The 27,415-nt window shown below is 48.1% G+C and overlaps 1 protein-coding gene across 3 annotated transcripts in view; it reads right to left on the reverse strand.

Moving 5' to 3' along the window:
• Positions 1-27,415, reverse strand: part of GAB3 (GRB2 associated binding protein 3) — a 59,437-nt gene that overhangs the window by 2,478 nt on the left and 29,544 nt on the right. For 2 of the 3 annotated variants that reach the window (XM_041396448.1, XM_041396446.1), the window contains exons 2-8: positions 14,529-14,832; positions 8,295-8,508; positions 7,399-7,871; positions 4,780-4,835; positions 3,461-3,710; positions 2,263-2,344; positions 553-655 (exon numbers count right to left, since the gene is read on the reverse strand). In XM_041396448.1, the coding sequence (XP_041252382.1) occupies positions 553-655; positions 2,263-2,344; positions 3,461-3,710; positions 4,780-4,835; positions 7,399-7,871; positions 8,295-8,508; positions 14,529-14,832 (1,482 nt within the window). The remainder of the gene's footprint in view (positions 1-552; positions 656-2,262; positions 2,345-3,460; positions 3,711-4,779; positions 4,836-7,398; positions 7,872-8,294; positions 8,509-14,528; positions 14,833-27,415) is intronic. The other variant, XM_041396447.1, reaches the window with a different exon arrangement.

Here is a 27,415-nt window from a genome sequence, read left to right on the forward strand (position 1 = left end):
TTGCAAGATATGGTTAAAGAGCAAATGAAAAAAAGGAAGCCACAAAGCCAGATGTTCTTCTTTCATGGGATGGGAAGTGGGGTTAGTGCCACCAGCCAAAGCAGAAGCAATGAGACTTTAATAGGAGTTCTGTTTCTGGACAATATTTGGTGTGTTTCTTTAGGAAGTGCACTAACGGCTTTCTGTTATTTCCTAGGAGATTTTGCAAGGCACACTTTTAAAAGGTGAAAAGATTTAATTTTCTTTTGTCTTAATGAGTTCTCATGTAAATATGGCTGATCCCTGTGATCTCTTGGAACTGTTCAGCAACATTCGTGGGCGAACAGCTGAGTTCTGCAGAGCAGGAAAAGGGCTTCCCTTATCTCTCTGTAAATTGGTCCCAGTGTCTTTGGTTTAAAACCATTTCATCATTTGAAAAAAAAAAGAAACAAACCAGAAGGCAAAGGACAAACCTCCTCAACGTTTTTTTCCTTAGAAAACAAACTTCTGCATTCTCCATCAATGTAACAGAGCAGAATAAAGCAAAGTATGGCTGTGTGAAAATGACATTACCATATGAATGTAACTTTCTTCCTCTTCTCCGGAAACTGAATTGGCAAATATTCTTGCTGAATTAATACTGTCTCTTTCTGGTGAGATAAAGCTCATTCGATTGCTATGAAGAAAAACACAGGAGAGGTTAAGGAAGCATCTTACAGATGCACTGAAATGAAGCCAAAGCCTGACACAGTCCATATGGTGAATAAACTCACACTAAGGCTGCAGCCTTTACAGAGAGGATGTCCAAAGCCACTCCTTAGTTCTAGAAATAGTGTGCTATATTGCTGACTGATTTTGTTGATTTTTTTCTCCGGGATTTATGAAAGTTTGCTATCTGGTACAACAGAAACTGTAAAACATTGAAGCAATTCTCTACCAAGGGGCACAGAGCTATCATTCATTTGGGTAATAATGGAGGCAGTTACTTGGCTGTGCAGGTATCCACATTTTGGAGACTGATGTGAATTAATCAGCTGCTGGATGCTTTGCAAAAGGAACTCGGTCTGGCTTTGCACACAGTGTCAACACCTGCCACCCGTGCTGTGGAGATGGCTGTGACTCAGCTCTTGCACAAGGAAATCTCTCCCATGAACACAACACTCAGAGGTGCATGGTGAATAAATTACCACGGGCAAGCACAATGGCCTTGGTTAATAGGAAATTAGATGGCTTCTGTGCATGAATAGCATAATTCCTTTTGCTGTATTAGTTTCAGGCACAACTTCTTTTTATTTTTGTTAGTGTAAAACATGCAAACTCACTCTAAGCTCATTATCCTTCAGGACTCTGCACTGTGTCAGCACTGATTAACTTCAGTTCTCTGGCAGGGGTGCTTGGGAGGCAGGGAATTGCCTTTCCCTAACAGGCAGTGCCAAGGGGCTTAACCAGCCTTGAACTGGATGTGAGAGAGGGCTCTGCAAATGAGAAATTGCTCATCTTGTGTCTCTTTTGCCCTTCACATGACAGTCTGAAATGGGGGAGTGGAAATGCCCTGACTGGCACTCATGCCAGCAAAACCCCACATTTTCTGGAGTGCCCAGGGTGTGCAGAGGAGGTTGAATGGAATTTCTGACTTTTGCATGCACACTTCAGCACAGCTGCCTTTTTTTTTTTTTCTGTGCCAAGACCCCCCCCAGCCAGCAGGCTAAAGTCCTCCCCTGCTCACAAGCTCCCTTGAAGATGAGTCTTCTGCTGCCCTTGGAGCCCAGCAGTATCATCTGCTCATAATACCTGGGCTTTGGGTTCAAAAGCATTTGTTTTACCAATAACCAATTTCTGGTGACAAAAGGTCATGCCAAAAGTTCAAGTCTGGACTGCTGTGTGGCACTGAAGAATTCTACACCCAGTCTACAATTTAGGGAGCTCTTTATCTGATCTGGTTCTACTTTGCTATATTAATTTTAAGAAGCAAAAATGGCTCTGTCATAGTTTAGGCATGCCAAGCTTTTAGCCATTGTAGCAGCCACATCAGAGTGCAGACCAGCTCCAGGTTAAAAGGAACCTTCAAATCACAACACTGAATTCTATGGAGCTGCCCATTGTGAAAGGGAGCCCTGCTTTCCAGAGACAGCAAAAGCCTGGGGAATACTGATAGGAACCTGGGGGAATTTCTGTTTGAGGACTTTGCCAGGAATCTTTCTTGTGGAATGGGCTAAGTTATTTTTAACTCTATTCCATGCTAATGCTCAGAAGATTGGAATGGCAGGTTTCTTGTTGACTTACTAAGGCACAGTCCACATCCTGGTCACGGCAGCATGCTCCCGGATTGTGGAGAGGTTCCTCAAGTCCAGAGGAGGTGGTCGTGCTGTAAGAAAGAACAAAAGGAACTATATTTTCAGTTCAGACTGTTTAGAAAAATGCAGTTTTGTATTAACACAAAGAAACTAAGAGAGTATTTCACGGAACATAACCAAGAAGGAAATCAGTAACAAATGACCTCTTTGGTCAGTGCTGGAAAGCAAAGTCCTCCAATCACCCTGAAATAACAGAATAAATACAGTGGGCATAAAGAGACCAAAGGCCACCCAAGATACATACACTTGCCTCAAATATGCTCTGCATATGCTGCCTTGGAGAGGCTGGGTCAGCCTTCAGGTTGTAACGGGTTTTGGATTCTGTTCTAAACAAAGAGGTCCTATACATGGGGATCACCCTGTCACCACTCTGTACGTGTGCCTACCATTCTCAAGACCCTTTAAGAAAGGATATGAGTTTGCTTTTCTGCATGGCAATGGTCTAAATGTCTGTCCCCACTTTACAGTAGCACTGCCTGAACCAATTTCTGGGTAACGCAGTGGCTCTGCAGCCCTAAGAGCTTTATTATAGGCTAGGTTTAGGCAATTCCTCCACTTCAAAGCTGAATTTTGTCCCCAGTATATTCTCTGGAAGTGCAACCCAGATTTTGGACATGCCATGAAAACCAGGAGTGGAAAATTACCATCAGCAAAAGCATCTGGAGAAAATTCCTGATTAAACTAAGACAGCTGTGCCTACCCAAGAGAGGTTTAACCAACAGCCAACACATCAAGTTTGAGTACTTGAGTGTTTGGATGTCCCATTCCTGGCAGGTTGGGGAGCTGTGAGACAGGAGCACAAGTACCTCAGAGCGGCAGGATTTAGTCTGCTGCCTCTCCCAGGCTAGGTCCCTTTGGCTGTTTGCAGTCACGGTGAAAGCCAGGCACTGTGCTCACACAGCCACCTGGGCTGGGACTGCAGAAGCAGCCGTGGAAGCTCTTCCTCCACTCACAAACCACCCTGCAAGCACATCCTAGGCTACAGTGCTGTAAGTCACCCACGCAGCATTTCAACCCATCCTCTAGAGGGACAATTGCTTTAAGACGTGCCAAGGACACCATCAAAGGAGGTCACCCGCGTCCCCACCATCAGGACCCCAGGCTTTGCACTTTAGGTCTGGGCTTACACTTCCTACGAGGCTTGAGGTCCCGGTTCACCGGAGGGGGCTCCACGTCGGAGGGAAGCTCAGGCAAGGGGCTGGTGAGTTTTTCAGTGCTGACGACGGGGAAGGTGAAGGTGGCGGAGCTGGGGCTCATGGGGATGTAGCCGTCGGGGGAGCAGTCGGCGGCGGGCGCGGAGGGCGAGGTGCTGGGGCGCATGGGCACGTAGCTGTCCTCTGCGCTGTCCGGAGAGTACAGCGGGGAGAAGCGGCACGGCTGCAGGGCACAGCAGAGCAGGGACACAAAGGGCTCCGTCAGTGCACAGCCGGCAGCTGCTGTGAGCTGGGAACACACCTGAGCTGAGCCAGGCTCAGAGAGGCACAGCATGGACAAGTGACAAAGGCATGAGCTCGGATGAACGCTCCAGCTCTGGAGCAGTCCACTCTGAGCTTCACGAGTCACTGCTGGAAACTAGAACCAAACTGACTGGTGACTTTATTGGTTAAATCCTCCAACTTCAGTGAGGCTGCACTTGCCTCTCATAGCAGCAATTCTGACCTATAAAATGAGGGAGGATCCTGAATACAAAAAAAAGTCTGAACAGAGAACACCTGATGAACAAGACTTTGGCAAAATGTGGAAGCTGAGAGAGCAGACACAGACCTACAACTCACTTCTGATCTCTGAGAATTAGCATTAGAAAATCACTTTGTGCAGGTTAGCGCTGGCTGAGTGGTGAGAGGGAGCGATTGCAACCCTTGCCAGCTTTCAAAAAGAAGAAAAATATAAGTTGCCCACCACCAGCAAAGGATCTCCCACAGAAGACAACATCCAGCCCCAGGCTGAAGACTGGGTATGTGATGTGAGATGGTGCTGCTTAGAACTGTGTCTGTCACAGGCTGAGGCAGGAAGCTGTGGAGTGATAGAGCCTTCAGTCACAGGCACTGTGAGAGCAGACATTTTCCCATGTCCTGAAGAAGAGATATCCCTCAGGACCACAGAGTGACAGGCTTCTTTAGACCCCTTTTTCAAGGAATAAACCATTTACTCTGGTGCTCTTGGTCAACAGTTTAATTCTTGAGGCTACTGGGAACCCTTGTCATAACAGACCCAGCTTCACCTGCTTTAAAAATGGGGTGCTCAGTATTGAGGCCTCCCCTCCCTCTCAAAAGCTGACTGAAGCCACCAAGCAGCCAGCACTGAAGGTGCCCAAAGCGAGGCACTTTTCCCATTTTTTAAATTCTTCTGCTGAACAGAGGAGAGGAATGATTGAGTATCAGGATGTGAAATGATTCACTCTGAAGTTTGTGCCAGTGTTTTAAATTTGTGCAAACAGAGTACTTACCAAATTCAAGCTAAGCCTCTTATCTCGACTTCTTAGGGAACTGCCTTCCATGTCTGCTGCAAGGGAAAAACAGTGATTAAAAATGGGATAAGGCAGTGCAACCTTACAGAGATAATTCTGGAGTAAAACATATGGCTCTAAAATAATTAGAGTTTTATAAAGATTCCATAACTCCTAAATGAGAAAATATAATGACACTTAAGGCCAGATCCAACTCAGCAGCATTTCAAGCGTGATTACATCTATTTTAAGTATGATGAAACCAAAGAACCTGTTCATGTATAATCCAGCTGCAACTTATGCTTCCTGTAACACAAGCAGTTGGGGAAAAAGGCTGATGTGGGAGCAAGTAAGCAAGAATTTAAATGCAGCTTCTGCTCTAGTTTTTCTGTTTTCCCATCTGTCAAACTGGGGAAATTATATGAAAAGGAGCTATTATAGATAATATTATTTCTTGGATATTTATTTAGGAGCCTTTTAAGGTGCCAGGGAAGCAATTGTTATTGTACAGAAAATGGTGCGTGGGGGAACTTAATGGTAGGAGAAAAATTCTTTGCTTTGCCATCCAGAAGTGCTGATGTGGAGCAAGGGGCTCAAGGTGATGGGGAATGAACAGTCAGATCATGGAGACAATCACCAGTCTCCTTCTGCAGGTGGGCCTTGGTCTTGGTATAGGTCAGTTTTATTTTCCAAGCAAAAGCCAAAAACCCCTGAAGTCCAGCATTCAGCACATAGAAGATCAGCTGTGGTAGATGCTTACAACCACCATCCTTTTCTGAAAAGGGATTTTCTGTGCAGAAAATGGCTTTTCTGTGGGAATGCCTCGAATCCCTGCAACCATGTTAATCCATTCCCTGCTCTTATGGTAGAGATGTCAGTACTGCAACTGGGGGCATTTTTGGCGGTACCAGCCAAACAAGAACGAAGCAATTCTGTTGGTGCAGATACATATTCAGATAGACACAGTCACTGTCCTGGGACAGCTACATTTATTTATTATGGCAAAAAGACATGGAGGCTGTGGCAGGTGCCAGGATACAGGTGCCTCACAGCTCATCCTCCTTTATGGCACTTCCACTAGCTCACGCTGCTTTTGCCCTGGGCTAATTACATCTGTGCACCTTTTGCAGGTTAGCAGGGCAAAAATATAAGTTAATAACTTGAGTTAATAACACTCACTGGGGAAGCTGGTGAGGAACTGCTGCTTCCTCCCTCTTTATTTTTCTGATCTTTCTTGTTAAACACATTTTAATTCAGAGTTTAACCCTCCAAATGGTTTCAGCTACACTTAGGGTAACAAAAAGTGGCAGCACTTATTAATTCATTGCTGCCCCCATCAGGCAGAGACAACCCTGCAGCACAGCAGCACAACGTGACATTTGGCCACTTAATCCTCCTAGAGACATTTTGGTGTAAATTGGGTTGGAGGATCACGAACCAGCTGCGTTGGAGCAGCACATGTGCAGAAGCAAGAGCAGCACCTCTCAGGGAGCAACCAAATGTAGCTGATAATTAAGAATAGCAATTCCACTGATGGGCGTTTCTCTAGAAACCTTCCAAGAACTGTCTGTACACTGACGACAATGCTTATTAGCTTTAGCTTCTGAGCTTTAAGAGCAAGATCTAGCAGCCCTTGTCTGTACACTGACGACAATGCTTAGCTTTAGCTTCTGAGCTTTAAGAGCAAGATCTAGCAGCCCCACACATTATCTGGTCATTCAAACTACAGGAGTCTAAAGGATGCTTGCCCTTAAAAACTTTTTTCCTCATCAAAAATGAAGGTTTTCACATCACTGCAATATACTTGATGATTTTCAACCAGGTATTCCAGCTGTCTCCCTCTATTCTGTGGCTCCATGTAATAAAGTCTTCTCATCCTGTATATGCTGGTTTTTGACACCATGGTGTTCTGGGTTTTGTCTGTTGTTCCTGTTTGTGATGATGGTGTTTCAGGAGCAAGTGGAAAAGCCAGCTCAGCTCAGAGTAGAGTTTGCTTTGTAGCCTTGCCTTGCTCTGTAGCAGCAGGTTTTCAGACTGCCCTGACTGAAGTGCAAGGACAGAGCGGGATTTGTTCAAGGACATGCAGAGTCCCTGGTTCAACCAGGATTACATCCCATCCCCAGTGTCTCCCTGACTTCCTGGTCTTTACTCTAAGCTGTGAAAAGACATGCAGCTCTTGCAGAACAGACTGGGTGTAGCAAAGCAGCACAGCTCCAGAGGCATTTCCCACATGCAAGCCCACATTTTGACCTGTATGAACAGAGTTTGGCATTGCCCAATTTAGTGGCTGACTTCTCATTTTGGTTTTTCTACTGCTTTCTCTTCTGAGAAGGAAGGGGGAAAATTAGCAAGGCATGAGGCCCTGAAGGGATCAGAGCCAAATTGCTGCCCATCTGTACACATACTCAGAGGCTTCTACACAGCAGGAGCAAACCTAAGGGACTGAATCCTGCTTGCTAACTCATTTGAAAGCAGAACTTGGTGTTACATTGGGTGGTGTAAGGCTTCACAGAGGGGAGGACAGAGAGGCACCCAAGGAAGTGAAAACCACTCTGTGCGTGTGACCAGCTCCATCCCTCACACTGGTGCTGCTTTGCTGGCTCTTGGAAGTGCACTCACCTTTCCAGTTCCTCATGTTGTCCAAGCTGGACAAGGAGATCCTTCTGGGCACCAGAGCGACCTGAGCCCGGCAGACGCCCGCGTGCCCGTTCTGCAGGGCGCCCAGCTCCTCTCCCCTCCTGTCTGAGAAGTGCGTTGGCTTGGGCGGCCGCGGCGGCGGCGTGTTGGACAGCACGTCCAGCTGCGTCACCCCGTAGGGCAGCGCCTTCTGGCCCTTGTCAATCTGAAACGTCGGTGTCAGCGGCGTCCCCAGCAGTGGGGAAGAGGAGGAAAAGTCACTGGATGGCCCACTAATGTCTGTGTTCCTGGATACCATGCTGGGATTTGCCACTGGGGCTCCGACCTGGTGCACAGCGCCAGCGCTGGTTGGCTGTACAAGGTACAAGGAGGGCTGGGATTGCAAGGAGTCAACAAAAACATCGTCTGATGATGTTTGCTCCAGAGATCTGTCTGAATTTGACCAGCTGTCACACCTGCAAGGAGACAGAGGTCAGAACCTGAGCTTTCCTTTTCTCCTGGCTGAAGAACACAGCAAACAAAAAAGCCCAACCACACAGACTGGGACAAGATCTGTCCCTCCCCTCTGAGCTGGATTGGAGGCTGGGGCACTTTGTGGAGCACCTTGGGCAACAGCAGGTGTCTGGAGGGAGGCTGTGTGTCAGATCCTCAGCCTCCCTCACCCACCTTGGAAAGGGACAGGACCAACTATATGATGCTCAACCACTAATCTGTGCTATGAAAAGCATCCTGTAAATTGGATTAGGCTGGTGGTCCCCTGTTGTGTTTGGGAGCCAGCCTTGAGTGGCAGTGCTCCCTGGGGCTGTGTGCCCCAGTTTCATGCCTGGACAGACAGGGTTGGGCTCCAGGCTGACACATGTGGCAGAGCCCAGACTCACCTGTTGTGGCTGAGCTTGCCCGACTCGCAGTTGGAGAGGAAGAGGTAGTCAGGGAGGAAGACTGACCCAGACTCGCTGGGGGTCTCCTCGGCGGCAGCATCAGCAGCAGCGTGCTCGACTGAGAAGGAGGGGTCGGCGATGCGGGAGGCGTGGGTGGAGGCGGCCGGCGAGGGCTGTGGGGACGAGGTCGTGTGAGACAGGCTCTCCACAGAACCTGCAATGGACACGGAGGGCATGCCTGAGGGACAGCTCTGACTCGCCCTGGCCCTCTGACTGCCCCGGCTGTCACCACCCTGCTTTTGCACCAGGGATGTTTTACGCCACAGCAGCAGTGAGTCAAGGCAAACACTGGTTCTGGGGAGAGGGCAGCCTGATTTTGCTCCCCCTGCCCAGGCTGTCACAATCCTCCCGGCTGCAGGAAGTGCAGACCCCTTGCTCTGGGGTCCCCCTCTCCCTCCTGCAGCCAGCAATGAAGAACAGGCACTGCTGAAGAAAGAGCTGAGGCACAACACCCTGTCTTATCAAGTATTTTTTTAGTATCTAATGCAAATAATTAATTATTCATCTCCAATACTTCAAATTAATGGTGACAAGGAAAGGGATTGGTTTCTTGCCACTTTCTAGATCTCAGCAGACAAGCTGAGCTTTCCAGCTCATGGAGTAGCCACACAAGCTCTGAATTTTTCTCTAAGCTTTTTATGCCTCTCTCGGCTGGCCACCAAACCACAGGAGCAGTGCTGTGGCTGTAACTGCCCAGCTGGAGGCTTCTTGGCTCTGCTGAGAGAAGTGACACTACTTTTCTGGAGGTCACAAGGCATGGGGAGCCTGAGCTCAGTGACACCTTCTCTGGGCATAACGCTCCAGTGTCCCCAGCACAGAGTGGGATGGCAGTGGGACAGGAGGGGATCTGGGCTGCAGGCAGTGGGCTGGCCCAGAGCAGGCTGCCTGTTCACACCACCAAGGTCACCCTTCAGTGGCAGCCTCTGGCTGAGACACTCAGACCCATGTGGCCTGAGCACTGCCTTGCAGCAGAGAAGTCTGGTTCTGTTCCTCTTCCAGCCTCTGTCTCTGCTGGAGAGCTGGGCAGAAGGGAAGAAGGAGTGATGGCTGAGCCACACAGAGTCAAGCCAAACAAAGCTTTTAGGGCATTCCAACTCAGAAAATCAAGTGCAATCCAGACCTCCCAAAAAGGGCAGCTGTGGAGTGGGAAGGGTGTCTTTACGGAGCAGCTCCCCAAAAGCAGCTGCTCCTGGCAGCAAGCTCAAACAGCAGCACCAAGAGCACAAGTCCTCAGTTACGGAATATGACTTTTCTAATGAAGTTTCAGGTTGCTGCATGGCAGTTCCTTCACCAGAGCTGTGTGGGGATGGGGCAGTGCTCACTGGGTCCCTGGCACCTGCAGGGCTTGGCAGTGGATGCCCAACTCTGGCTCAGACACTGCCTGAGTCAAAGCTGCCAAACCCTTCTCCAAAATGGAAAACCCCACAGCAGAAACAAACACAAGAAACCAGCAACAGCTGATAAAACCACACTGAGAATTAATACGCCTTCAAAGGCAATATGGCGGATTTCTCTAATGCTGATATCCAGAACTTGATGGAAATGCTGGGAACCAGCCCCTGAGCAGCTGCATGTGTCCTGTGCCCCAGATCCTGCACTGTGTGATGAGGTCCTGAGACCCTCCAGCAGATCCATCCTTGTCCCAACCTGAAAAGAGGCACAAGCCTTGGCACTGTACCAGGCTGCTGCAGTCACTTCTCAACCCTGGAGGTGCTGGGTATACATGCAAGCAGACCAGGAGGAATGGAGAGGGCTGCCAAGGCTTGAGTGGTTAGGCAGCAACATAACTAAACACAAACTAAACCCTCTCAGGCACATGGTGCAACTCTTGGGACCATCCTGTATAGGGCCAGGAGTTTGGCTTGGTGATGCTTGCAGGTCCCTTCCAACTGAGGATAGTCTGTGATTCCAGTGATCCAGGATCCCACCAGCCACATCAGGCTTCACCCCTCATCTTTCTGATAGCAGAAGAATAAAAGAGCTGATCTTCCCTCCCTGCACTATCCTACATCTCATCCCTTTCAACTTGGGAGGGAGCTGCCTCTTTCCTTTCCGTCTACCACTATTGACTCCCTGCTGCTTCCTCCAGTTAGCTTCAGAGATCTGGGCAGTGGTGGGCCTCAGCAAAGCATATAAGAACATGCCTAAATTCAAGTGTAAGCAAAGGATTTGCTTTAATTTTGAGCAGGTGCTTATAGCAGCAGGGTTTCATCACTGATCATCTGGAAGAAACGGCTTTTACAGGGTTTCACATTTGCAAAGCAGAGCTGAGGGCTGCAGCATTCCCATGTGAAAAATAACTTTTGTTCATCATGTTGGCTCAGACAGTAACTCTGCTTTTCAATCTAGGACTCGGAGCTGTCTTGCAAGCTGACAACGATCAAACATACACTGGGCTAACTCCCATGGGATCTCAGAAAATCATGTTCACTTCACCATCTGACTACATTTAAAAAAACCCCAACAAACCAACAACTAAAACTGCCACAATGCATAAGAAATAAATTAATGACATTCTGAGTTATTAACACAGAGAACGAACAGGCCTGAACTCCATCTGGTACTCACAGGGTTTAGCCATGGATTATCCCATCAGGAAAGGCTGTGAGCTGCAGACCACATGGCAACGGCTGTGAGCAGGAGGGAGGGTGGGGACAGCACAGCCCTGCCCTTTCCTGACCTACAGGGGCTCAGGGACCTGCAGCCAGCTCCTCACAGACTGTTCCTGTCCCTGCCAGCTCTGCTGGTAACCGAATCGTGTGCATTAAAACTATCACGACAGCAGCTGGGCAGAGTAAATTATGTATGGCTACTTTCAACAATGAGAACGCAGAGAATAGGTTTGGTGCCTGCCATCCCCTTTGCCAGAGAGACAGCATGAGTCTTCAGCTGCCAAAATAACTGCTTGGTGGGTACTAACACCAAACATTTCTGCCCTGCAATTATGGAGAAAGCCACCACAGAGGCTGCACAGCATCTTCCACAGTGACCTCTCCCACCAATGAAGGGCCATTGCTTGGAGAAACAGAGGGCTTTTCCTTTCTGCTACAGACCTCAGCCCTCCTCCCAAGAATAGATGTGGTACAACAGCCATGCAGGGACACAGTGGAACAGGGATGCTCTTCTCACATCAACCACCCCCAAGGCTGCACTGACATACCAAGGAGGTAGAAATAATAACAGTAAGGCTTCCTAATGAAACTGCTTAAACAACCTTCCCACTAGTTTCTCCAATGAAAAGCTGTTACATTGGATTGTGTCAATTAGTCACGGCTTCAGCTTGCACATGGGACAAACTGTGTGCCCCTGGTGTCCCACAGCCACTTCATTTCATCCCCTCCCCTGCCCCAGACACTCAGGCCAAGCATCCTCTCAGTCCCCTGCATGGCCGTGGATCCTGTGGGGCTGGGGAATGATGGCTCTATTGGGAGGTTTCACCAAAGACAGAAGCAGGATTTTGCTGAGATAGGGTAGGAAAACCAGGAGCAAGGCCTCTTCCTCTCTCCTCCATCTGACTCCCCAGAGGTGCCAACTCCTCTGTCATTTCCAGCACAGCCAGCAGCATCTTCTGGTGGCAGCAGTGTGTGAGTGCTGCTGGCAAGTCCTTCCTGACAGCCGCCCTCCCAGGTGCTTCCTGACATCTGCCTGGAGCTGCCATGTCATCTCTGCCTCTCAGCTGTCCCCTCTCTTGTTGACACAGAGCTGTGCTCAGAGGAGCCACGGCTTTTGTAACTTCGCTCTGCATCTGGCTGCCAACACCTCTGCCATGGGGAGCTGGCTGTCTGTCCTTTGCTGCTGGAAGGGACTAACTGGGAAGAACAGGACAGCCCTTAAAGCTGAGTCACTGCATAAACCTGTGGCTAGACTTTGGGCATTAAGCAGAGAAAGCAGCAGATTGTGTCTTGGCCTCAGTCACAGCAAATTTTCAGCGATGCACAGATTAAGAGTGATATGACTCATAGCAGGGACTAGTAGTTTTTTAAAGCAGTAGCATTCAAGTTAAAAAAGCATGTGGCATTTAATAGGGCTTTTCTCATGTTAATTTTAAAGGGTAATTTGTTTAAACCTACAGGCTCTTGGAGAATTTAGGAGATCCTGAAAAGCTGAAGCAATTAACAACTGTTTGAAATGTGATGTGCAATTTTTGTAGCTGTGCAGATTTAAATCAGACGATCTGGATGTGCTTGGCAGCCTGACCTGGATACACCCCAGACCTGAGCTCACTGGCAGGAGCTGCAGGATAAATAGAAGCTCTTAGGAGTTATTTGGCATTAGAGACACAGTAAGTGCATGTCTGGAGGCTTAGCTCACACCATCCTTGATGAGGGCTGCAAGTTCAGGTGCCAGACTGTACTGAATCAAGGCAAATGCTTGGCAGTGCTGAACTTCTTGGGGGTAATATCTGCCTTGGACAGCTGGAGTGTCAGCTTTCCCAACTGCTGCTGCAAGAGCTGTCATTTCTCATCCATCAGTGCCCACACTGGCAATCTTTGCTCAGAGAGAAACACCAACATGTAATGCTCTGAGCACTGTCCATGTGCAAGTCTTACAAGCAATAGTGCACTGCACCAGCAAAACAGAGAAGGCATTTCCCAGTGTAAATGCATCTGTCTGGGACTGCCACTGTCTTAGCTCCTCTGCCACAGATCACATTCCCCATGAACATTCTCACACAGTGCCAGGAGAAGGCTGCCTACACATTTGAGAGACAAAAATTATTTTTCTCTTTTGCATAGAAGGGTTTACCTTAATTTCAGAGTCATCGGTAAAATGATATCTAAAATAATCCTGCACCAGAAACAACAATCCAAGAGCAACAACTCAGCATCAACAAAGGCAGAACAGTAGGAAGGTGGTTACTGAATATCCGTAATTCCATCCAACCTCCAAAGGGCAGTAGACTCCAATCCCTACCAGACCTTCTTTGAAATTTGTATTCATGGGCAGCTTGTGCTGACACATAATCTGTCAGCACGTTTTCATGGTGGTTTCTGAAGTGAACGGGAAAAGAACAGACATCAAATTTTAACAGGGCCACTGCAGTGTTCTTGCCACTCCCATTTCCCTCAGAAGACACTACTCAAAAGGCAGCTAAGCAATGCCAGGAACCATGATAAGTTAAAATAAAACCTTTCCCATAGCCTTTTGCTTCTTATTCTTATTGTTGGTAATGGTGTGGCCATGCAGCACTTGCAGACACCAGCAGCACTCTTGAGTGCAGCAGCACAAAGACTACGGAAGGATGAATTGCCTGGCCACACATGATACCCCCAAACACATTACTGCCCCAGGGCTGGTGTCTCTCCATGGCCCCCACTTCTACTCCTGCACTGCCTTTTATCACATTGAAGGCTTCACTCTGACTCACTTCCTCTGAAACTCTCAAATTGCTGCTGTATCTGCCCCTTGGAATTGTCAAGGGAAAGACAAATTGCTGTTATCTGAGCCTGGTTGTCTCATTTAAAAGGTAAGTTAATGATGGTACAGGTCCCCACTTTAATTACTGGCTACATCCATTCTGGAGTGGTTAATTCTTGGCAGCTTTTCAAGAAATTCATTCCACTGAGTATATACAGGTGTAGGGCCTGGCAAAAGAGCTGCCTTGATGCTTCACTGGCAGGACCATCTCTTAAGTCCATACACACACTTCTAACACTCCTATCCTCTGCCTTTGTTTTCTCTTATTAACAGACTAAGGCAGCTTAGTATTTCTGTCATTGATTTATGTACAGGCATATACACCCAAGTCTGTGCACATTCCACATCCAGCAAAGCCTGAGAAAATGGGAGTTGTGCAGGATGCTTTCTTGGAACAGGTGTCTTACATTAAGCCTAACTAAATAAATACAGGACATGTAATGAAATAAATGGCCCCAGAAGATAACACTCAGTCAGCTTTTTACATAAACAGCACCTTTTCTTATTAAGGACCTGCTGTTTGCTCCAGCAAGCATTGTTTCATCAAAGTGAGACCAGGCAGCCAGTGAGTATTTCCACCCAGCAGCAGTGCAGTCCCTGAGAACTTTCAGATCAGGGTTTAGCAGCATCTCAGTCTGTATGGAGCTACAGGAACCACAGCCCTCTTCCACCTGCCCAGCCCAGCCTGACAGCAAGGTCCATGCCTCCTGTCACCCCTGGGCATTCTCCCAGCTTCCAAGATGAGCGTGATCCTACCTGTGCCATCTTCCAGATGTCCAAAGTTACAGATCTGGCTGATATTGCGCACCCAGATCTGCATCTCCTCCTCAGTCTTGGCTACCAGGTAGAAGGTGCGGTAGGTGGTCCTCACGATGAAGACGAAGTTGTTCTGGAATTCCTTCTTGATGAAGTTGGGCCCCGAGTGCTTCAGCACTTCACACTCATTGAGGTCTATGATGCGGATGGGCTTTTTGGAGTGGTTGTTCCTGTAGTACTCCAGCACGTCGGGGTTCCCGCTCATGCGGCCCCTGCGCAGCACGAACCAGCGCTTCCGCCAGGCCTGCAAGGGGCACAAACACCTTTAGTGCCAAAGCCATGCAGCACCCAGGCACACACAGCCTCAGCAGGGCTGGAACAGACCCCTCAGCTCACTGAACCCAGTCCCCAACCCAGCGCTGCCAAGCCCATCACTAAACCGTGTTCCTAAACACCACACCTGCACGTGTTTTCAAGAATTCCAGGGCTGGTGACTCCACCGATTCCCTGGGTAGCCTGTTCCAATGCTTAACCACCTTTTCAGTGAAGAAATTTTTGCTAATGTCCAAACTAAGCCTCCCCTGAAACAACCTGAGGCTATTTTGTCTTGTCCTGCTGCTCATTACCTGGGAGAACAGCCTGACCCCTACTTGGCCACAGCCTTCTTTCAGGTAGTTCTAGAGTAACAAGGTGCTCCCTCAGGCAAGGCTGGCTGTGGTGTTCGCAAGGGGCTGTGACTTGGCTGGCTCTGTCCCCGCGGAGCTGCCTGCTAACCTGTGGATACACAGCCTGATCAGGTTTGTCATCGGGCTGGCACTGCGAGGCTGGACATGGAGCAGTGCCCGGTCAGAGAGCTCGTGATGGCTCCAAGAGCAGGGCTGGGTCTTCAGGAGAAAACACTGGCTATCACAGCCGAGCAGCCGTGAGAACAGGGCTGAGGGGAAACAATGGCAGATAGCTGCCCAGATCTGCACGGCCTTGGGCAGGGTGGGCCCCGCTCCCTCTCCCTCATCGTGGCCTCAGCACCTTGCCCAGGCTGCGGTGGGGCCCAGGCAGTCAGGCAGCCATGGCCAGCTGAAAAACAAGCAGATTGTTCTTGTGGGGGCTCCACAGGGACTACAGACACGTGCAGGAAAGGAGGGGTGGAGCGAGACAGAGGAACTGCCCTTTGGTGACAGCACAAGCTTGGGCAAGTCAACAGCCCTCAGATGGCACCATGGAGTGTCCCAAACATTAACGTGCTCTCAGCCTCATGGAGCTGCAGATATATTTCTACAAATACCTGCCCATGCTGCCAACCACTGCTGAGCCTGGAGCACAGGGCAGGGAGAGGCACGGAGGGATGGCAGCCTGAGCCAGCAGTGCAGGTGAATCAACATTTGCACACTTTTAAGCACTCAAGTCCTCTTGAAATCAGGTGCCATGGCAGAGTGGCGGTGGTGTGGGACAATGGGGAGTCTGCTGGAACCACCTGGTGAGCTCACCTGCTGCCTTGTGCCAGCCATGTTCTATGCCTGACACCAAAGAGTCGTCTGAGGGAGCAAAAGCAGCAGGCACCATCTCACCCAACACTGGGAAATGTGAAGTGCTGCCAGCCCACTGCCCCAGCACACAGCCTTGGCTGGACACAGGCACCCAGCACCAGGGAGGGCACAGAAGGGTGGAAGGAGATGGGAACACCTCTTCCCTGGGTGCATGCTCTTAACATGAGCTTCATTGTACCATCAAACTGCATCTGCACACACTTCAACTCTCTGGGCTCTGTTTTCCGTCCTCCACTTTCTAATGAAGAAGTGGCATCAGCTGCTAACATGACAGTTACCTGTGTGGGTGGGATTGAAGGACCATCTTTTGCACATCCTCTCACATCTGACATATCCAGTCCCATCACTGCCTCCCAGACTAATTTCCATTCTGAAACTTTCCCCAATATGGGCCTTTACCCACAAAATGTTGGCTCCAAAACCCTCTTGCTTATCCTACAATGCTGAGTGACGGTCACAGGGTTTTTGGACAAGAGCAGGTTTGCCACTGCCAATACACAGGACTTGCCCTGTTCCATGGCATAGGCAAAGCAGGGGTTTTGGTTCTGGCACACCTTGCAGCAGGAGGCTCTTATCTCTGAGTCAAATGTCCTCTCCTCATTTTCCTGGCATTTGCCTGCAATCTGCTGTAGACCTCGTTTCCCCAGGGTAAGGGGCTGCAGCACACTGGGGTCACTGGGAGCCCAGCAGTGGCAAGCCCTGGCCAGACGAGTCAGCAGCAGCAGTTTTATCTCTCAGGGCCTCAGCAGCTCACACACCCTGGTTCAGAAGCTGCTTGGCCCCCCACAGTCCCTGTCCACACTCTTGGCACTTGTCCCTCTCTCCAGCCCCCAGCCCCAGGCAGAGCAGGGTGGCTTTTACACAGCTGTACATCCTTGGCAGTTTCCTTTTTACCATTTTCCAGTCACAAGGCTGCCTCCTCCTTTCCCTGTTACAGGACTGTCCCTGTGTCTGCTGAAGGTGTCAGTACCAGGCTAAGAGACACTCTGAGAACCCCTGCGGTGGCTTGAGGCCAGTGGGGACACCCAAGGAGGCAGCAGGGCCAGAGTGGCTGGGCTGTGGTGAGGAGGGATTTATTTCAGCTGGTCAGAGCCAGTAATATCTGCCAATATTTAGTCTAGAGCTGCACACGGTGCCAAATTTACAAGAGAATGTGGACCAATTTAAGGGTGAAGACTGCACTCCCATGGCTGAGATGAAGTATATACTTCAATAGGTACTGATTCCTGGCACTCAGCTTAGGGTCCTCAATCACACTATGAAAAGGTTCTATGCATCCAGGCTATTCCATCTAAACTATTATGTTTATTTTGGGGCCTCCTGAAATTATGATTTTCTTGATGAAGGAGTGATAGGATGATTAGAAGTTTACACGTCCTCAAAAGCCTTGTGGGCACTAGAGAGAAGGCTTATCAGAGAAACACAACTACCATCGGGCAAGAGCCAACATCAATCTAGAACAATTTTCATCTGCCCTTCATAAGTGAAACAGTTTGATGCCAAAAGAAAGAATTTGCAGCAGCATTGGTTGGCTGCCAGAACATTCCTTTGTGTAACACAAGCTATCAGTGTTTTCATCTTGCTCCTGAATTTTTGACTTTGGGAATTCGAGAGTCACATCTAAAAGAAAGAGGAACAGCTCTGTTTCCATTTCAGTAGGGTTTCCAAGAAAGAGATTGCTCCTTCCACAATCTGACGTCTCTGCTTCTGCTGAATGAGTGGTGTGAGGTTTAGAGGGCTGCTCTTACACGTGAGCATTTGATCTACCTCAGCACTGTCAGACAAAAGCCAAGAGCAAACCTGTTCTGAGCTGAAAAACAGCTGGCTAGTGAACAGGGCGTAATGAAAGCTGAAAAGGATTAGCCAAGGACCTTCATCACTTACCTTCTGCCTCAGGACCATGTTCTCATTTGTTTGTACAACATATCCAGTATTTGAGATCTAAATAATTTATTAAAGGACATGCAAGCTCAGTGAGGTAAATTGGCCTGAAATGTAATTTGCCCTGTGGGTTTTGATTTTTTTCTGGTTTTAACAACAAAACACAGAACAACCAACAAACGTGAAATTCTTGACCAGCTATATTAATGCTTACAACTCCCCCATGAGGATAATCTTCATTTTACAGAATGCAGCAAAGGGGATGACAGGGCAAAGCAGAAAGAAAGGTGGTTGTGTGCTGGTTCCTTGCCTGCCTGGTGGCCTTGCAGCCAGGACAGGCTGCAAGGACATGGCACAGGACATGTGCTGACCCCCACACCTGCTGCAGGGGCTCTGGCACTCTAAGAACACTTTGAGACTCATTGATAGGAATGACTGCAAAAGGCTTGACTATTGGGAATTGCTCTCATCCTGCAAAATCCCTTGGAGAGGGGAAAGCAGCAAATCCCACCAGAGAAGGGTTTGGCATGGCTTCTCTCCCACAGCTGGTTCAGGGCTGGGAGCTTCAGTGCACAGTGCTCCTCTTGCCTCTCATTGTGGGCCCACAGCTTAAGTCACACCCTTAAGAGTGGTGGTGGGCAAGAGAACTAGCAGAGCTGCAGGATGATAGTCCCACGGGAGTGCCAGCACTTGAGACAAGTTTTCACAGCTTGTCTTTTTTAAAGAACAGTTTTTAAACATACTCCTGTGGAAAAAAGAAGTTAAGCGGAACTTTATAGCATTTCCTATAAAAAGCCCAAAAGAGGAAGTTAAAATTCATATGTAGTCAGGTTTGTAAGTAGCTGATTCTAAGCCCACTAAGACCATGTATGTTAACAGAGGTTCCCTGCCTGCAGAGTGGGGCTGCAGAGCACAGTCCCTGCAAGAGGAATCTGCACTGGCAAGGAGTCAGGACCAGCTCCCAGCAAACATCCTCGTGTTCAAAGAGGACGTTGTTGGGAGCTCTTTGTGCCCCTCTTTCCAGAGCAAAGGGTCAGTTCCATGCAGCACATGCTCCCCAGAATGTGAGACCTTTGCAGAAGAGCTCACACCTTGGCAGCCTGCAGTGCTCGGTTCTAACACTTGATTTACTCACTCACAGACAAAGATGAAAAAGACCTCTTAAACTACCCAGCCCTACCCAGCCTGTCTCCCAAGTGGAGTTATGGTTTTGCTGTTTCAGTTGTGGCTGTTGGTCTGCAGCACCTATCAGCTCTGCATAATTAATCTCTCCCTGATGAGGCTGCCTGCTGGTCCCTTCCAGTGTGTCCCTGTGGAGCACTCTGGGAGCAGATGAGCTCACTGTCCATCACTTACGGGTTTAATGCTTCTCTTGGATTTTGTCTCCCGTATTTTCCACTCAGCTCTCACAAATGTCTTCAGTAGTGAGAGGCTGAAACTCATGGTTTATGACTGGGAAAGAAAAATCAATAAATACTCAATTTCAGAGAGGGTTACTCCTCCCTTAGGCCCTTCCTTTGCCTCCATGGACATGTAATTCTATTTGATCTGGAGAATAAAACAAGATTTTTTTGTAGTAATTTTTCTCCCTTTGCTTGGATGCCTGGAAGTTGAGGGGCATTCTCAATTGTGCTGGAAAGGCATTGGCTATACCTGTCCCTGCCTGCTCATGCCCACTGCCCTGCACCAGAGCTAGGGCACAGCTCTGGTGGGAAAAAACTCTGAGCTAACCAATGTTTCCATACAAAACAACTTCCCACACAGACTGGCACAAATGCTCTGGCTCACCATGCAAAGAGCTGCCACACAGAGAGCTCAGGACAGGCTACAGCCTCACAATGGATTTCCATCTGCCACGTTCTGGCCGTGGTAGTTTCAGAATGACTCTAAATGAACCCTGTTTCAAGAAAGTCACCATCAGCCCTCGGAGGAGACGCAATTGGTGCGTAATACAAGGGGAAATACCTTCTTCCTTTCAAGGTGATACAGCTATTTAATTGACTAAAAATACAATCAAAAAATTTCCTGCACTTTAAGTGCAATGAGAGCTTTGTAATAAAGCACCCTAGAGGACATCCTGTAGAAGCAGAGACGTGTCCTTTGTTTCTGTTTCGTTACATGAAGGAATCTGTGGTTTGTGAAGAAAAGATGACACACATTTTTAAAAAAGTAGAAAAAATCCCACAGTCATATGTTGCCTGCTAACTTACACACATTCCCATTGCCTGCTCTACATCCTAATCCATAATATTTATGGTGCTTTACATAAACAAACATCTGCATCTGAGTGAGTCACTGCTGTTTAATAAACATGAAGATTCTTTGTTACTGTAATGGGTTTGTTTGGGCATGGAGGGTCAAAGTCATAGGGACCCAAAAACTTGAGAATTTTATGTTCTTAAAATACTTGCGGAAGATAATAAAAGTTCTGAAGGTAAAATCAATAATGAAACCACTTCATTTTGGGGAGAGAGAAAGGAGCCAGACATTTGGATGAAGAAATATAATTTCACTCATGTGCCCTGTCCTTTAATAAGGGCAATAAAGAACTGTGCTCCTCACAGTCATTTTGATAAGAGCTTTCGCCTGAGGACACTGGCAAGGTGGCACAGCATCTCTCTGCTCCTCATGCAGGTAGGAATTGCTCACAGGACTCTGCGGGCTGCAGGGGAGCAGCAGTGCTGTGCCCTCCTCGCTTTCCCCACGGCTCCTGGTGAGTGGGTGTCAAAGGGCTCTCCCACAGAGAATAAATGTGGCTGCTGTGGCCATGCTGCCCAGATGGGTCCCTGGAGTTTGCAGGGGAGGATGCTGATGGAGTATATCCTACAAGATCTAAGAGCTCACTGGCTGATCCCAGCTACAACAAACACTGCCACAGTGGAAAACCACCACAGCTCCACCTCACCCACGGGGCTGAAATACATCAAATGGTATCACAGGGTCCTGTCCTGAGGTCTGTAGGGCAGGCAGGACCTCACTGTCACCTCATCACTTGACAGAGCTCACTCCTCACCACTGTGCCAGGCTGTGGAGATGGCTCTAGGCTGATAAAGCCTTGCCTGTGAAACACACAGCAGCAAAACACCCGAGAAGTGGTGGCAGGATGACAATCCATTTTCAATATATTTCTTTAACAGTGACATCCTGCAACAGGCATGGAGCCAATGAGTACCCTTCCCACTGCCAGCCCAGGGCATCACACCATCACACCTCTATTCTTCCTCCTATTTTGACAGCAGTGGTGTTGAAAGCTTGGAGCTTTCCTTGTGAACAGGTGCAAATATGTGCAGGCCTCTTTGAGCTCATGTACCGAAAGTATAAGGATTAATCAATACGAAATTAGTGCTGCCTGCCACATCAGGGCAGGAGCCCAGCTGTGCCCAGAGGGCTGCACCTCCCAGGGAGAGGCTTGTGGCCAAGGGGGCTTTGTCAGGAACACCGAGGGACCAGGGCCAGCCAACAAACCTGACAGCACCTGTGGGGCACCAGGAAGAGACGTTGGTATTAATAAAAAATGAAGTAACTCCCCAGCTGCACTTGGCTGTGGCTCACTGGGACTAACAAGAGGGTAAAGACGATCTCACTTGCTTTCAGGAAACAACTGGAATTTTTGTGAGTCAGCATCACTGTAAAGCTGTGCCCAAAGTGTACTGCAGAACTGATGTAAAATCAGGCTAAGGAAAAGAAAGCCAGCTGTGGTGTGCTCTCTGCACAAGTCTGGGAACAGCCTTGGCCCCTGGATGGCCACCTTCCATCTGGGCTGCCAGCACTTCTGGTGAACCACCAGCTCTCATCAAGAGGATGCTGCAATGGGTGAACAAAAGCCCTGGGTGGAGGGAAGCTGATTTTGGCCAGCTGACCTTGCCTGGGCAGGCAGGTGGAACTTGTCCCACCTGTATCCCTGCATGCTGTGATGCCAGGCAGGGGATACCAAAGTACTGGGCACCAGGGTCAGATTTGACTCACATCATGAGCACCCCCATGAGCATCCTCATACCCTCTGTTTCATTTTGTCTTCCTTTTTCACTTTTAGTGGGAATGTAAAATAGGTCACAGCTCAGAGCAGAGTTCCCAGCAGCAGAAGACAGCAGTGCAGTGATTATTGCCATTCAAGGACTTCCTCCCACCCAGAGCCCTCTGCTCCTCCAGGACAATTTTCCTTCCCAAGTGCAGGCACTGTGAAACACATTCCTTAGTTCCTTTAATTAAGCTTAATTCCTTTAAGCTGCCCCTTAAATGACACCTTCTGACTTCTGCCACAATCTTGCAAGCATTTAAGCTCCCTGACAGTGAAGACTTACAGGCAGAACTCTTTACATGAGGATGTTTACAGCCTCGCCTGCTAGCCAAGAGTTTTAGTTCCATATTCCCTCACAGCATGTTTGTATGTAGCATTTAAAATTACATTGTTATTATCCTGAATGCAGTTTAAGTTTCTGGAGTGCTTTGTTTCACCTTTGAATCCTAAAGCACTTGACAACTGGTACATCATGGTTACAGCCTCCATATGCTGTGATTTGTTCACCTGTCACAGGATACACCTGCCTCTGAAGTTATGCTGTGTTCCTGATTCTCGGATTTCTTCTCCACACACCCACAGGGATGCACTCCCATCTGTGTGTTCAGCCTCAGCCAATCTGCAGTGACACTTTTGCATCTGAAACCCTTTATTAGCTGCATAAGGTGGCAGAGGTTGGTGGAGGAGACTGCTGGTCTGGCTTGGTGCCACTCCTCTGGTCAGTTAAAAACCAAAAATTTGAATTTCTCAGGATGCAGGACTGGGTCTTTTAAATACACAAGTTGAAAACAGAGAGAAGGGAGAAAATAGGCTGACAGGTCTTCCTGGATTTAACCATTAACTTTGTTTTCTCTAAGTGGAAAAAATGCTGCTGAAGCTTTAAGTTGCCTGATAGGAATTCCTACTTTTACATAAAAAATACTTGTGTAAAATTGTCTGGAAACTCCTAAGATCCCCCTGACTTGTTCACAATAAATTCTTTAATACTTACTTCAGTAATAAGATGTAATCTTGAATAGAGGTAAATTTTGATTCCTTAGAATGGCTTTGATCCAAAAGTCTTGCACAGTCTTAAAGGATTTTTGGAAGACTCCGCATGGATCTTTGAGATCTTAATGAAAAATAGGTTACTCCCAGGTTCTTTAAGAAACAACAGTTCTGAAATACAAATGCCGGATATAAGCATCTGCTGAATAACTGAATAATAACTCAGTCACAGGAGTCTTCAGTCATTTTTGGAAACAAGTATAGGAAAATGTATATACCAAAGGGAGTGAAGTTTGGACAAATTCTGAGCAAATTTGCTAAACTAATAGCTTTTATGGAAGGACTCCAAACCTGCTTTGCTAAGGAAAGGAGTAGGGTCTAATTCCCTTTCTTGTCACTTGCAAACACAATGTGAATACAGATGTGCAAAGCAGTTAAAGACCAGAAAAAACAGCCTGGAGACTGCGCCCTGCCTCAGGCTATCGGGAGTCCCTCTCCCTCTGTTTTACTTGGAACTGGCAGTTTTCTCAGTATTCTTTAAACAAACAGAGCAAATTTTGCTGTTTCACCTTGTTAACTGAACATGTGGTGTGAGGTCAGCAACAGTCGCCAGCCTATCTACAACTGTCTGCGCTCACATGATGCTGCAGCTCCAGCATAAACAGGAAATTGGGCAAAGTGACTCTTTTAGTAGGGGACCACAACACCACTTTTTTTTTCTTTTCTTTTCTTTTTTTTTGTAAAGTGTTCAGCAATATGCTGTCAGACCTAATGAAGAAAAGCAGAGTAGCCAGCAGGAGCAGAATAAAAGCTGCAAATGTTTAGGCTGTAGCACTTTTGCCTGATCATAACAATGAGGTTCAGGAAACGCCCCCACGTTCAGTGTCCTGCTCAGCTGATCTGGGTGCACATGGAGAAAAGAGCTGTATCCTCCACATCCCCTTTGGGCCAGATCTGGGCTGCTCTTTTTTACATCCTTATTGACTTCACGGCTACACGCTGCAAAGACTTTGACCTTTGCACTTCATTTCACTCCTAAAATTGCCTGGAGAAAGGAAGTGTGCGGGAGGCAGGCAGCAAAACAGGGAGGAGGCGCACATGTGTGGGAGGACTTGCCATGGAGAACAGGTCACTTTTGTTGAAAATAAGAAACAACCTTTCTGCACATATGGACAAAGATAGAAAGAAAAATAGGAATAGGTCCAATCTCACAACAGCAGCTATACAGTATCCAGATGAGCTCTGGTTTTAGGCATGAGGAGGGGGCACTGATTTAATTGCACGCTCCAAGGTACACTGACTCAGTGATCTCCTCTGGGATCTACGTATTGGCCTGAAATCAGTCCCGTGGGAACAACCCGGCCTTTGCAGTGACATTTAAACTCCACTGATGCAAATGGCAAAGCTCCCATTTGCTCTGAGGGGGCCAGGTCCTCCTCTTGACAGGAAGCTTTGAGAAATTCAGAGATTCCCAAAAATGGAAACATGATATGAAAAAATTATCTGAATAAAGGAAATCTGCCTCTGGACTTATGAAGAGCATTTCTACCAACCACATCAGAAGATGAACTCTCCCTTCATGGGTCTAGCCTGGGTTTTGCGGGTTGCACGCAGGCTGCCCACAAGTGATTTTTCTCCAGCCAAAGAGCAAATATCTGCTGGAGACTTCAGGCATGGTAAAAGCCCCTGTTAGGGGGAAGGCAGGCTGCCCCCACAGGTCTGACCCCGGCCATACCTGGTCAGGGCAGCCTTTGTGCAGCACAAACACCCAGCTCTTACAGCAATGTGGGCAGAGTGGCAAGCCAGGTACCACGATGAGCTGCCAGGGCTCCTGCAGGAGCAGAGGGTGTCTGGTGCACTGGGAGAGCTGCTGGAATGCAACCAGAAAACAAACGAATTCTGGTGAAATAAAGTGAAGTCTGGAAAGGTCTGTATTTGTCAGAGATGCGGTTTGAGCAATCAGGTCTCTGCAGCCTCCAACTGGAAGCAGTGCTGTGTGATTCAGATGCTCAGCCAAAGCCAGTCATCACTGGCCAGATTCCCTCCGTGAATATTTACAGAAAACAAACCAGATTATAAACTAAGAGTTATTTGTCAGACCTATTTAGTAAATATTATAATTGTATTTAAGAGCACACCAAGTGTGTGGGCAAGGCACAAACCAAAACAGACGGTGGAATGTGCTGGATGAAGTCTCTGCATTGCATACATGCAAGTACTGATGTTTTTTAAAGGGGGTATTTTAGGTGGCCCATGCTTCCTATAAAGCAGGTTGAGTTGAACCTCAAAACACTGAAGGTGGCTGAAAGTGCTCAACAGCTGCTTTTTACACCAATTTGTTCATTTCAAAGTAGGTTATTAGAAAACCAGCTACGGGATGGAATTTATATTCTATTTTGCTTGCACTTCTGCAGTTTTCACCTGTCTTCTCATCAACTGTGATGCTTAACCTTTAATTATTCTCTAGGAAGTGTTACATCTCCAGACAAATTGCGATGCTTAACCTTTAATTATTCTCTAGGAAGTGTTACATCTCCAGACCTGGGTTTACTTCTTTAAAAGCTGTCTTAAAATATTTCCTGCTTTATACTTGACAGGAGGCAGAGCTAGTTTTTAAATATTTTTAGACTTATTTTTCTGTTCTCCTTAGTTTGTGTAAAAGTGGTCATCACTCACATGGCTCATAATATACAGCATTCACTGGCTGTCATTTTTTATTTTAAAATACATAAATGTTGGGAAACATATAAACAATGCTCCTTGTGCCAGGTTTTCTTTTTTTTTTTGGATAAGAATTCTCTCTGAGTTGTCAGTACGCTTTCTGTTGATGTTGGACCCTCTATGTCATCCAAGGAAAGATGGTTTCAGGATGAAGTGTTTGAAGAACTAGCACCCTGTGAGCTCCGCTTTCCTTTATGTTTTAGGTGTGTTCCACAAAGTCAGCTGGCTAAAGTCAGCTCGAGCATGCAAACACTGCTTGTGTAAACTTCCCATGCTCAGGAGATAACTGCGTTCCTCGCTGGGCTCTGGGAAGGCAGTGCTGCTGCTGCCTGTGAAATTCTGCAGGCCTGCGCTGTTTTCCTCAGGGCTCTGCCTTCTTCACAGCAGCCCGTGGAGCAGAATGCTCCAGTGGGGCTGGGAATGAGCAGCAGGGCACAAACCTGGACTCTGGACTTGGGGCTGCACCTGGGTCCTGAGCTGTGAGCTCCCAGAACCACAGAACACCCTGCACTGCAGGGGACCCACCGGGATCAGCGAGTGCAGCTCCCGGCCCTGCACAGCACCATCCCCAAGAGTCACCGTGTGCTGAGAGCACTCTCCAAACACTTCCTGAGCTCTGTCAGCCTTGGTGCTGCGACCACTTCCCTAGGGAGCCTGTTCCAGTGCCCAGCCACCCTCTGGGTGAAGAAGGTTTTCCTGATATCCAACCTAAACCTACCCTGACACAGCTTCATGTCGTTCTTTGGTCCTCTTACTGGTACCAGACAGGAGATCAGTGTCTGCATCTCTTTTTCTCCTCATGAGGAAGCATCCTCATCATCAGCCCTTTCTCTTCTCACCTCCTGAGACTAGTCCTTCCCATTGAAAGTCACATGTAGGTTAATTTCACTTTTCACCTTCTTCAGCCCCCTGTTACTGCTGCAACTTTTGCCTGGATGAGGAGACATGAATGTGGCCAGGGCTGGCATATGCTGTACAGCACTGCTATTGAAAAAACTCAGCGTGGCAAATAAGGTCCTAAGAGCATATGTAAAGTTTATCTTCATTTCCATGACTTCTCAAACTTTCCTTGCCGAACCAAATGATGAAATCACAACATGTTCAGAAATATTAAATCATTTCCTCAACATCTGAATACAACAGGCTGCAGAAGGAAAACAATTACTTCTGGCATGCTGCGCACTTTAACACTCCGAATCGTGGTATCCCAGCATATTTACAGGCTTGTACTCTGATCACAGCACCATTAAAACAACTATGGACCATGATTTATTTCATAGGAAATGCCCCAGACTTGCTGAACCCAGCTTTGCCTGGACATTGAGGATTTCAGGCCACACAGGGCACACGCAGGCAGTAACTTCAGGATGCCCCACACCAGCTTCCTCCTGCTGGCCTGTGGGCAGCAGGCTGGGGCCATTCAGGAGTGTGCCTAACCCAGCACTGGGTAGTGTGTCCTGCTGTCTCTGTGCTGCAGATCGCCCAGATTCTGTGTGGCACTGAAAGGATGAGGTGTAATGCAAGGATGGCCCTGCCTGGTGTGCACCCACCTGCGCCTCCCCACTGCCTGCTGTGCCCTGTGTGAGCACCTGAGCTTCCCCAGGCTGGCCATGGGCAAGGGGAAGGGCAGGAGTGGGGCTGCTCCTCAGCAGCTGGCTGTGATCCTCCCTGTGCTGGGGAAGGTCACATGTGAAATCCTGGGAGGGCTATTGATGCCAGGCAGAGCAATAGCCCCC

Source organism: Onychostruthus taczanowskii, unplaced genomic scaffold (assembly GCF_017590055.1).
Source record: "Onychostruthus taczanowskii isolate IOZ18803 unplaced genomic scaffold, ASM1759005v1 scaffold13, whole genome shotgun sequence".
In the NCBI taxonomy this organism is placed as follows: Eukaryota; Metazoa; Chordata; class Aves; order Passeriformes; family Passeridae; genus Onychostruthus; species Onychostruthus taczanowskii.